The sequence below is a fragment of the Oncorhynchus keta genome, chromosome 29, assembly GCF_023373465.1.
Source record: "Oncorhynchus keta strain PuntledgeMale-10-30-2019 chromosome 29, Oket_V2, whole genome shotgun sequence".
Lineage (NCBI taxonomy): Eukaryota > Metazoa > Chordata > Actinopteri > Salmoniformes > Salmonidae > Oncorhynchus > Oncorhynchus keta.
In genome coordinates this window covers 4559107-4572006 of record NC_068449.1, presented here as the reverse complement: position 1 = coordinate 4572006, position 12900 = coordinate 4559107, and the positions used below count along the sequence as shown (strand labels likewise).

The following is a 12900-nucleotide window of genomic DNA, read 5'->3' as shown; positions in this document are numbered from 1 at the left end:
ACCCACCTGTTAAATCCAGCACAAAGTTGTTTCTCTGCAAAAGAGAACATAAAAACAATAGTTCTTCAGACACAAATCATAAATTGCCAATCTGATTCAAGAAAATGTCAATTGCAAAGCTAGCATCAACTTACCATTGACCAATGTTTCTTTGCACTATATGGGGGGGAAATAATATTGTTACCAGTGTGAAATTAAATGAGAAAACAAAAGAGATGCTTTGGCTTTCTGAACAATGCCACAATGCAGGTACCAGATGCATGACCTTTCCCATATCGTAAACAAAAGGTCTATTTGAAATAAGAACCCACTCAGAGAGTACTTACCACAATTAAAGCTGGAGGCCTTGAGCAACCTTTGAGGGGGATAATTTAAATAAGGTCAGTCAATCAATGGGAAGATTTGGGAGCATATGAGTTAGCAAAATAACAGAATGCCTTTTCGGCGATTTTTTAAAATGTTCTATAAATGCTGGGCTCAGATGATACAGTGTCTGTTGTTGAAAAATAGCAGTTTATCACATACGTTGGAATGTCTTCATCAGTGCATCCAAGCTTGACTTTACACCCTGTGAGAAGTGAGGCGGAAGAGATTCCAAACTTTGGTCGAGACCCGTAAATCTGAGAGAAAAAGGAAAGAGACATTAGTGCAGTCTTTTGTCAATCTGTACTTTACGAGGTAGTCCCTTGTACGTTTGTTTTGGGTAAAGTCGTCTCTTACATGGCATTGTAGGATTCACAGGTGATGTTTAGGGGGATATCAACCAATCTGCCAGGATGGAAGCTGGCCAGCAGAACAACCAGATTGACTTGGAACCACAGCTGGAAGTCTTTTGGCTCAAAAACGTTGAATTTGGGAGCAAGAGCCATCAAGGTCAGGTCTAGCATTGTGTCTCTTACGGCTGTGTTTGTGATGATAGTGATGTTTTCCTGGAAAATAAATGGTTCATGGCTTAGGAGGACATCCATTCATCCTGATTGTTTTGTCAAATGACTTTGTCGAGAGCCAGGTCTCACTGTACAAGGTCCATTCCAGCCAGAGAGTGATGTACTGACCTGCTTGGTGACTTCAACAAAAGTCACAAAGAACTCATTGAGCTGCTCTTCCTTGGAGAATCCAGCAAGCTGATGAAAACGTTCTTCACAAGAGTCTCATTCTCCAGAGCGCCAGTGCTTGGGTCCAGTATCAATTCAGCTTTCTGGTTTGGTGAGAGGGAGTCTAGAACTGCCACCTGGGAGAAGAAGACAACAGAATACAATGCTGTTGCCCTCTAAATAGCCATAATACCACACATGAGCAGTGTCAAACTAGTCAATTCTGGTCATGCAAAGAACACTGGCAAACAATTGTTTTACCCCTGAGATGTTGAAGTCTTTGAGATCCGAATAGGTTGTGTACTCGGAGTATGAACCCAGGTTGATTGCAAGCCAGTCATTGTCATCGTGGATGTCCTGCCTGCAAGCTAAAAGACATGTATGGCCGTTTTGGTTATTGAAAAGTGGAGTACATTGATGTTATATTCAATAGACAAGGAAGCAACATGCCAACTGTTCACTCCTTTCAAACAAAGCACGCTTCATCCAGCATAGGCGATGAAGAATCAAACAGAAAGCCAATGAGCACAACAACCTGCTTGGTGAGTCATACCTGGTCCATTGATGAGGTGCACAGATTTCCTCAGGTATTTCAGCAGGACTCTTGCGATTCCTTCTCTTCTATCCTGAGTCATTTCAGGAAAGCTCTGTCCATTCCATTTACACTGTAAATGGGAAAAGATACACTCATGACGCTTCCACCCCACATTTGCAATAGATTTTAGTCATTGAATCCATGGCTAATTTTAGCAGGAAGTTGGCCCCTACTCACATGACTTGGTAGTTGGTGCAGTTGACGTTTGAGGTAGCAATGGTGAGCATGACTTCATTAAAACTGGGGAGGATGGGAATCAGCTTTACTTCGAACCATGCAATCCAGTCCAGCGTTTCGAACTCTGGGAATTGAAGGCTGATGATGTTGAACGTCTGATTCATCATCACATCTCTCACGGCTGGATGGATGTCAGGAATCTGTTGAAACACATGACCAGAGTTCCTCAACACTGCACAACTCATCACGGCATTCCATCGAGCTTTGCCGGTAATAAATGAAAGTAGAAGATTGATAGGTTGCTCGTTGCTCATTTGTTGTCCTTCACTATCCACAAAGGGAGACACAGGAAGACATGGGGATTGCTATTTGTCAAGATGAAATCATGCAGTTTGTTTATCTCAAAAGTGCATTACCTCTTCCTTTACGGTCAGTTGTGTCAGAAACTCGTCAACATTTTTGAAAGCGTCTCCTTCCTCCAGCCGCGTAAACACAAGTTTAATGTCATCTGTGTCATTCAATGCCCCAGAGGTCAATGTCAATTGTGCCACTTGGGTTGGGGTAAGCAGCGACAGTGATTCCTTCTACAAATAGAAAAAGAAAAAGAAAGGTGGCACATGTCAGTGAGTGGCACGGTAATGTTATTGAGGGGATAACCATCCAGACAAACACCTAGGAAACTTACGCTGGAGAAGTGGGGATTAAGGACTTGTAACTCCTGCAGTTCTGCAAAAACAGAAAAGATGCCAAAGTTCCTCTGGAGCCAGTCCATGCTTCCACTGGTGTTTGAGACACAGCCGGGATCTGAAACAAAAGCAGAGTTAAACAAATGGACTTTAAGTTCCCTAAGCAGATGACTTCAATGGATTGGCCCAGAGAAGTGTGTATGTTTTTGTGCTTTCCAGAACCATTTATTACCTGATGAGTCATTTCTTGAAAGGAATGGATAGATGTAATGAGTGAAGATCACTCGTTGTTGCTCTCTGTCCATGGAGGCTGATTGGTTGCTTAGAGCCTCAATGCTGAAAGAGAACAGAGCCCATGTTACCTATGTTATCTTGACTTCTTATTCAATTGTAGGCATATCACCAGTTGTATTGACGATGGCATTGGGTATCATGGCTTTACATACACAATTTGGTAGGTCTGACAACTGAAGTTCTTTGAGCTGAGACAGGAGAGGAAATTCCTAGATGGAGATGCCAAGAATGGACGGAGCATCTTCTGGAACAACTTGTCAACGAAACTGGCGTTGTTCAGCTGTGCATTCATGAAGTTGTTGAGTTTGACATCTCCAATGGCATCAAGGACATTTGACATAGCTGGACTGCTGGTGTTGGGGTTCTGGAAAGGTATAAACAGATGTGTATTGACAAAATCCACACATATTGCCAACATTTTGTTGTAATTCTGGGATTCAACATACCATGCTGGAGTAATCCAGAAGAGCCTGGTCCAGAATAGCAGCATTGTTTTGGAAGAACAGCTTCCACATTTCTGTTGAGTAAGTATTTTTGCTGGACAATTGGCATTTCAGGATCGTCACCAAGTTGTCCGCTGACAGAAGGGTTGTCTTAAAGAAAAGAATGCAGGGACGTGAACCAAATTAGACAACTGTGACATCAACATGAGTAACATCAATAAAGAAGATGAGGACAAGAGAAATGTATCTGTTGCTACTGACAACATTTAGTGGTGAATTGAAAAAGCTTACTGAGGAACAGGCATATTCAGAGATGTTGAAATTGCAAAGGGATTCATTGGAATTCCCAAACGACATTTGTTGCTTCAGTTGTGTGCTGTAGGAAACGGTAATGAAAAATACATGATTAGTTTACAAATGATACCTTGTGTGTCTCAATGTCTTACAACCTGCACTGTGCAAGACAGCACTGAACCCACCTGTTAAATCCAGCACAAAGTTGTTTCTCTGCAAAAGAGAACATAAAAACAATAGTTCTTCAGACACAAATCATAAATTGCCAATCTGATTCAAGAAAATGTCAATTGCAAAGCTAGCATCAACTTACCATTGACCAATGTTTCTTTGCACTATATGGGGGAAATAATATTGTTACCAGTGTGAAATTAAATGAGAAAACAAAAGAGATGCTTTGGCTTTCTGAACAATGCCACAATGCAGATACCAGATGCATGACCTTTCCCATATCGTAAACAAAAGGTCTATTTGAAATAAGAACCCACTCAGAGAGTACTTACCACAATTAAAGCTGGAGGCCTTGAGCAACCTTTGAGGGGGATAATTTAAATAAGGTCAGTCAATCAACGGGAAGATTTGGGAGCATATGAGTTAGCAAAATAACAGAATGCCTTTTTGGCGATTTTTTAAAATGTTCTATAAATGCTGGGCTCAGATGATACAGTGTCTGTTGTTGAAAAATAGCAGTTTATCACATACGTTGGAATGTCTTCATCAGTGCATCCAAGCTTGACTTTACACCCTGTGAGAGGTGAGGCGGAAGAGATTCCAAACTTTGGTCGAGACCCGTAAATCTGAGAGAAAAAGGAAAGAGACATTAGTGCAGTCTTTTGTCAATCTGTACTTTACGAGGTAGTCCCTTGTACGTTTGTTTGGGGTAAAGTAGTCTCTTACATGGCATTGTAGGATTCACAGGTGATGTTTAGGGGATATCAACCAATCTGCCAGGATGGAAGCTGGCCAGCAGAACAACCAGATTGACTTGGAACCACAGCTGGAAGTCTTTTGGCTCAAAAACGTCGAATTTGGGAGCAAGAGCCATCAAGGTCAGGTCTAGCATTGTGTCTCTTACGGCTGTGTTTGTGATGATAGTGATGTTTTCCTGGAAAATAAATGGTTCATGGCTTAGGAGGACATCCATTCATCCTGATTGTTTTGTCAAATGACTTTGTCGAGAGCCAGGTCTCACTGTACAAGGTCCATTCCAGCCAGAGAGTGATGTACTGACCTGCTTGGTGACTTCAACAAAAGTCACAAAGAACTCATTGAGCTGCTCTTCCCTTGGAGAATCCAGCAAGCTGATGAAAACGTTCTTCACAAGAGTCTCATTCTCCAGAGCGCCAGTGCTTGGGTCCAGTATCAATTCAGCTTTCTGGTTTGGTGAGAGGGAGTCTAGAACTGCCACCTGGGGAGAAGAAGACAACAGAATACAATGCTGTTGCCCTCTAAATAGCCATAATACCACACATGAGCAGTGTCAAACTAGTCAATTCTGGTCATGCAAAGAACACTGGCAAACAATTGTTTTACCCCTGAGATGTTGAAGTCTTTGAGATCCGAATAGGTTGTGTACTCGGAGTATGAACCCAGGTTGATTGCAAGCCAGTCATTGTCATCGTGGATGTCCTGCCTGCAAGCTAAAAGACATGTATGGCCGTTTTGGTTATTGAAAAGTGGAGTACATTGATGTTATATTCAATAGACAAGGAAGCAACATGCCAACTGTTCACTCCTTTCAAACAAAGCACGCTTCATCCAGCATAGGCGATGAAGAATCAAACAGAAAGCCAATGAGCACAACAACCTGCTTGGTGAGTCCTACCTGGTCCATTGATGAGGTGCACAGATTTCCTCAGGTATTTCAGCAGGACTCTTGCGATTCCTTCTCTTCTATCCTGAGTCATTTCAGGGAAAGCTCTGTCCATTCCATTTACACTGTAAATGGGAAAAGATACACTCATGACGCTTCCACCCCACATTTGCAATAGATTTTAGTCATTGAATCCATGGCTAATTTTAGCAGGAAGTTGGCCCCTACTCACATGACTTGGTAGTTGGTGCAGTTGACGTTTGAGGTAGCAATGGTGAGCATGACTTCATTAAAACTGGGGAGGATGGGAATCAGCTTTACTTCGAACCATGCAATCCAGTCCAGCGTTTCGAACTCTGGGAATTGAAGGCTGATGATGTTGAACGTCTGATTCATCATCACATCTCTCACGGCTGGATGGATGTCAGGAATCTGTTGAAACACATGACCAGAGTTCCTCAACACTGCACAACTCATCACGGCATTCCATCGAGCTTTGCCGGTAATAAATGAAAGTAGAAGATTGATAGGTTGCTCGTTGCTCATTTGTTGTCCTTCACTATCCACAAAGGGAGACACAGGAAGACATGGGGATTGCTATTTGTCAAGATGAAATCATGCAGTTTGTTTATCTCAAAAGTGCATTACCTCTTCCTTTACGGTCAGTTGTGTCAGAAACTCGTCAACATTTTTGAAAGCGTCTCCTTCCTCCAGCCGCGTAAACACAAGTTTAATGTCATCTGTGTCATTCAATGCCCCAGAGGTCAATGTCAATTGTGCCACTTGGGTTGGGGTAAGCAGCGACAGTGATTCCTTCTACAAATAGAAAAAGAAAAAGAAAGGTGGCACATGTCAGTGAGTGGCACGGTAATGTTATTGAGGGGATAACCATCCAGACAAACACCTAGGAAACTTACGCTGGAGAAGTGGGGATTAAGGACTTGTAACTCCTGCAGTTCTGCAAAAACAGAAAAGATGCCAAAGTTCCTCTGGAGCCAGTCCATGCTTCCACTGGTGTTTGAGACACAGCCGGGATCTGAAACAAAAGCAGAGTTAAACAAATGGACTTTAAGTTCCCTAAGCAGATGACTTCAATGGATTGGCCCAGAGAAGTGTGTATGTTTTTGTGCTTTCCAGAACCATTTATTACCTGATGAGTCATTTCTTGAAAGGAATGGATAGATGTAATGAGTGAAGATCACTCGTTGTTGCTCTCTGTCCATGGAGGCTGATTGGTTGCTTAGAGCCTCAATGCTGAAAGAGAACAGAGCCCATGTTACCTATGTTATCTTGACTTCTTATTCAATTGTAGGCATATCACCAGTTGTATTGACGATGGCATTGGGTATCATGGCTTTACATACACAATTTGGTAGGTCTGACAACTGAAGTTCTTTGAGCTGAGACAGGAGAGGAAATTCCTAGATGGAGATGCCAAGAATGGACGGAGCATCTTCTGGAACAACTTGTCAACGAAACTGGCGTTGTTCAGCTGTGCATTCATGAAGTTGTTGAGTTTGACATCTCCAATGGCATCAAGGACATTTGGCATAGCTGGACTGCTGGTGTTGGGGTTCTGGAAAGGTATAAACAGATGTGTATTGACAAAATCCACACATATTGCCAACATTTTGTTGTAATTCTGGGATTCAACATACCATGCTGGAGTAATCCAGAAGAGCCTGGTCCAGAATAGCAGCATTGTTTTGGAAGAACAGCTTCCACATTTCTGTTGAGTAAGTATTTTTGCTGGACAATTGGCATTTCAGGATCGTCACCAAGTTGTCCGCTGACAGAAGGGTTGTCTTAAAGAAAAGAATGCAGGGACGTGAACCAAATTAGACAACTGTGACATCAACATGAGTAACATCAATAAAGAAGATGAGGACAAGAGAAATGTATCTGTTGCTACTGACAACATTTAGTGGTGAATTGAAAAAGCTTACTGAGGAACAGGCATATTCAGAGATGTTGAAATTGCAAAGGGATTCATTGGAATTCCCAAACGACATTTGTTGCTTCAGTTGTGTGCTGTAGGAAACGGTAATGAAAAATACATGATTAGTTTACAAATGATACCTTGTGTGTCTCAATGTCTTACAACCTGCACTGTGCAAGACAGCACTGAACCCACCTGTTAAATCCAGCACAAAGTTGTTTCTCTGCAAAAGAGAACATAAAAACAATAGTTCTTCAGACACAAATCATAAATTGCCAATCTGATTCAAGAAAATGTCAATTGCAAAGCTAGCATCAACTTACCATTGACCAATGTTTCTTTGCACTATATGGGGGGGAAATAATATTGTTACCAGAGTGAAATTAAATGAGAAAACAAAAGAGATGCTTTGGCTTTCTGAACAATGCCACAATGCAGGTACCAGATGCATGACCTTTCCCATATCGTAAAAAACAAAAGGTCTATTTGAAATAAGATCCCACTCAGAGAGTACTTACCACAATTAAAGCTGGAGGCCTTGAGCAACCTTTGAGGGGGATAATTTAAATAAGGTCAGTCAATCAACGGGAAGATTTGGGAGCATATGAGTTAGCAAAATAACAGAATGCCTTTTCGGCGATTTTTTAAAATGTTCTATAAATGCTGGGCTCAGATGATACAGTGTCTGTTGTTGAAAAATAGCAGTTTATCACATACGTTGGAATGTCTTCATCAGTGCAACCAAGCTTGACTTTACACCCTGTGAGAGGTGAGGCGGAAGAGATTCCAAACTTTGGTCGAGACCCGTAAATCTGAGAGAAAAAGGAAAGAGACATTAGTGCAGTCTTTTGTCAATCTGTACTTTACGAGGTAGTCCCTTGTACGTTTGTTTGGGGTAAAGTCGTCTCTTACATGGCATTGTAGGATTCACAGGTGATGTTTAGGGGGATATCAACCAATCTGCCAGGATGGAAGCTGGCCAGCAGAACAACCAGATTGACTTGGAACCACAGCTGGAAGTCTTTTGGCTCAAAAACGCCGAATTTGGGAGCAAGAGCCATCAAGGTCAGGTCTAGCATTGTGTCTCTTACGGCTGTGTTTGTGATGATAGTGATGTTTTCCTGGAAAATAAATGGTTCATGGCTTAGGAGGACATCCATTCATCCTGATTGTTTTGTCAAATAACTTTGTCGAGAGCCAGGTCTCACTGTACAAGGTCCATTCCAGCCAGAGAGTGATGTACTGACCTGCTTGGTGACTTCAACAAAAGTCACAAAGAACTCATTGAGCTGCTCTTCCCTTGGAGAATCCAGCAAGCTGATGAAAACGTTCTTCACAAGAGTCTCATTCTCCAGAGCGCCAGTGCTTGGGTCCAGTATCAATTCAGCTTTCTGGTTTGGTGAGAGGGAGTCTAGAACTGCCACCTGGGGAGAAGAAGACAACGGAATACAATGCATTAGCCCTCTAAATAGCCATAATTCCACACATGAGCAGTGTCAAACTAGTCAATTCTGGTCATGCAAAGAACACTGGCAAACAATTGTTTTACCCCTGAGATGTTGAAGTCTTTGAGATCCGAATAGGTTGTGTACTCGGAGTATGAACCCAGGTTGATTGCAAGCCAGTCATTGTCATCGTGGATGTCCTGCCTGCAAGCTAAAAGACATGTATGGCCGTTTTGGTTATTGAAAAGTGGAGTACATTGATGTTATATTCAATAGACAAGGAAGCAACATGCCAACTGTTCACTCCCTTTCAAACAAAGCACGCTTCATTCAGCATAGGCGATGAAGAATCAAACAGAAAGCCAATGAGCACAACAACCTGCTTGGTGAGTCCTACCTGGTCCATTGATGAGGTGCACAGATTTCCTCAGGTATTTCAGCAGGACTCTTGCGATTCCTTCTCTTCTATCCTGAGTCATTTCAGGGAAAGCTCTGTCCATTCCATTTACACTGTAAATGGGAAAAGATACACTCATGACGCTTCCACCCCACATTTGCAATAGATTTTAGTCATCGAATCCATGGCTAATTTTAGCAGGAAGTTGGCCCCTACTCACATGACTTGGTAGTTGGTGCAGTTGACGTTTGAGGTAGCAATGGTGAGCATGACTTCATTAAAACTGGGGAGGATGGGAATCAGCTTTACTTGAACCATGCAATCCAGTCCAGCGTTTCGAACTCTGGGAATTGAAGGCTGATGATGTTGAACGTCTGATTCATCATCACATCTCTCACGGCTGGATGGATGTCAGGAATCTGTTGAAACACATGACCAGAGTTCCTCAACACTGCACAACTCATCACGGCATTCCATCGAGCTTTGCCGGTAATAAATGAAAGTAGAAGATTGATAGGTTGCTCGTTGCTCATTTGTTGTCCTTCACTATCCACAAAGGGAGACACAGGAAGACATGGGGATTGCTATTTGTCAAGATGAAATCATGCAGTTTGTTTATCTCAAAAGTGCATTACCTCTTCCTTTACGGTCAGTTGTGTCAGAAACTCGTCAACATTTTTGAAAGCGTCTCCTTCCTCCAGCCGCGTAAACACAAGTTTAATGTCATCTGTGTCATTCAATGCCCCAGAGGTCAATGTCAATTGTGCCACTTGGGTTGGGGTAAGCAGCGACAGTGATTCCTTCTACAAATAGAAAAAGAAAAAGAAAGGTGGCACATGTCAGTGAGTGGCACGGTAATGTTATTGAGGGGATAACCATCCAGACAAACACCTAGGAAACTTACGCTGGAGAAGTGGGGATTAAGGACTTGTAACTCCTGCAGTTCTGCAAAAACAGAAAAGATGCCAAAGTTCCTCTGGAGCCAGTCCATGCTTCCACTGGTGTTTGAGACACAGCCGGGATCTGAAACAAAAGCAGAGTTAAACAAATGGACTTTAAGTTCCCTAAGCAGATGACTTCAATGGATTGGCCCAGAGAAGTGTGTATGTTTTTGTGCTTTCCAGAACCATTTATTACCTGATGAGTCATTTCTTGAAAGGAATGGATAGATGTAATGAGTGAAGATCACTCGTTGCTCTCTGTCCATGGAGGCTGATTGGTTGCTTAGAGCCTCAATGCTGAAAGAGAACAGAGCCCATGTTACCTATGTTATCTTGACTTCTTATTCAATTGTAGGCATATCACCAGTTGTATTGACGATGGCATTGGGTATCATGGCTTTACATACACAATTTGGTAGGTCTGACAACTGAAGTTCTTTGAGCTGAGACAGGAGAGGAAATTCCTAGATGGAGATGCCAAGAATGGACGGAGCATCTTCTGGAACAACTTGTCAACGAAACTGGCGTTGTTCAGCTGTGCATTCGTGAAGTTGTTGAGTTTGACATCTCCAATGGCATCAAGGACATTTGGCATAGCTGGACTGCTGGTGTTGGGGTTCTGGAAAGGTATAAACAGATGTTTATTGACAAAATCCACACATATTGCCAACATTTTGTTGTAATTCTGGGATTCAACATACCATGCTGGAGTAATCCAGAAGAGCCTGGTCCAGAATAGCAGCATTGTTTTGGAAGAACAGCTTCCACATTTCTGTTGAGTAAGTATTTTTGCTGGACAATTGGCATTTCAGGATCGTCACCAAGTTGTCCGCTGACAGAAGGGTTGTCTTAAAGAAAAGAATGCAGGGACGTGAACCAAATTAGACAACTGTGACATCAACATGAGTAACATCAATAAAGAAGATGAGGACAAGAGAAATGTATCTGTTGCTACTGACAACATTTAGTGGTGAATTGAAAAAGCTTACTGAGGAACAGGCATATTCAGAGATGTTGAAATTGCAAAGGGATTCATTGGAATTCCCAAACGACATTTGTTGCTTCAGTTGTGTGCTGTAGGAAACGGTAATGAAAAATACATGATTAGTTTACAAATGATACCTTGTGTGTCTCAATGTCTTACAACCTGCACTGTGCAAGACAGCACTGAACCCACCTGTTAAATCCAGCACAAAGTTGTTTCTCTGCAAAAGAGAACATAAAAACAATAGTTCTTCAGACACAAATCATAAATTGCCAATCTGATTCAAGAAAATGTCAATTGCAAAGCTAGCATCAACTTACCATTGACCAATGTTTCTTTGCACTATATGGGGGAAATAATATTGTTACCAGTGTGAAATTAAATGAGAAAACAAAAGAGATGCTTTGGCTTTCTGAACAATGCCACAATGCAGATACCAGATGCATGACCTTTCCCATATCGTAAACAAAAGGTCTATTTGAAATAAGAACCCACTCAGAGAGTACTTACCACAATTAAAGCTGGAGGCCTTGAGCAACCTTTGAGGGGGATCATTTAAATAAGGTCAGTCAATCAATGGGAAGATTTGGGAGCATATGAGTTAGCAAAATAACAGAATGCCTTTTTGGAGATTTTTAAAATGTTCTATAAATGCTGGGCTCAGATGATACAGTGTCTGTTATTGAAAAATAGCAGTTTATCACATACGTTGGAATGTCTTCATCAGTGCATCCAAGCTTGACTTTACACCCTGTGAGAGGTGAGGCGGAAGAGATTCCAAACTTTGGTCGAGACCCGTAAATCTGAGAGAAAAAGGAAAGAGACATTAGTGCAGTCTTTTGTCAATCTGTACTTTATGAGATAGTCCCTTGTACGTTTGTTTGGGGTAAAGTAGTCTCTTACATGGCATTGTAGGATTCACAGGTGATGTTTAGGGGGATTTCAACCAATCTGCCAGGATGGAAGCTGGCCAGCAGAACAACCAGATTGACTTGGAACCACAGCTGGAAGTCTTTTGGCTCAAAAACGTTGAATTTGGGAGCAAGAGCCATTAAGGTCAGGTCTAGCATTGTGTCTCTTACGGCTGTGTTTGTGATGATACTGATGTTTTCCTGGAAAATAAATGGTTCATGGCTTAGGAGGACATCCATTCATCCTGATTGTTTTGTCAGATGACTTTGTCGAGCCAGGTCTCACTGTACAAAGTCCATTCCAGCCAGAGAGTGATGTACTGACCTGCTTGGTGACTTCAACAAAAGTCACAAAGAACTCATTGAGCTGCTCTTCCTTGGAGAATCCAGCAAGCTGATGAAAACGTTCTTCACAAGAGTCTCATTCTCAAGAGCACCAGTGCTTGGGTCCAGTATCAATTCAGCTTTCTGGTTTGGTGAGAGGGAGTCTAGAACTGCCACCTGGGGAGAAGAAGACAACAGAATACAATGCTGTTGCCCTCTAAATAGCCATAATTCCACACATGAGCAGTGTCAAACTAGTCAATTCTGGTCATGCAAAGAACACTGGCAAACAATTGTTTTACCCTGAGATGTTGAAGTCTTTGAGATCCGAATAGGTTGTGTACTCGGAGTATGAACCCAGGTTGATTGCAAGCCAGTCATTGTCATCGTGGATGTCCTGCCTGCAAGCTAAAAGACATGTATGGCCGTTTTGGTTATTGAAAAGTGGAGTACATTGATGTTATATTCAATAGACAAGGAAGCAACATGCCAACTGTTCACTCCTTTCAAACAAAGCACGCTTCATCCAGCATAGGCGATGAAGAATCAAACAGAAAGCCAA

The 12900-nt window shown here is 42.1% G+C and overlaps 1 protein-coding gene across 1 annotated transcript in view; it reads right to left on the bottom strand.

Annotated features, from left to right (window-relative positions):
* LOC118373719 (uncharacterized) overlaps positions 1–12900 on the bottom strand; it is an 83855-nt gene that overhangs the window by 36235 nt on the left and 34720 nt on the right. The window contains exons 41-51 of the mRNA XM_052485793.1: positions 8885–8991; positions 8583–8759; positions 8248–8456; positions 8053–8147; positions 7854–7882; positions 7659–7680; positions 7531–7558; positions 7343–7427; positions 7055–7201; positions 6761–6972; positions 6547–6650 (exon numbers count right to left, since the gene is read on the bottom strand). Of these exons, the coding sequence (XP_052341753.1) occupies positions 6547–6650; positions 6761–6972; positions 7055–7201; positions 7343–7427; positions 7531–7558; positions 7659–7680; positions 7854–7882; positions 8053–8147; positions 8248–8456; positions 8583–8759; positions 8885–8991 (1215 nt within the window). The remainder of the gene's footprint in view (positions 1–6546; positions 6651–6760; positions 6973–7054; positions 7202–7342; positions 7428–7530; positions 7559–7658; positions 7681–7853; positions 7883–8052; positions 8148–8247; positions 8457–8582; positions 8760–8884; positions 8992–12900) is intronic.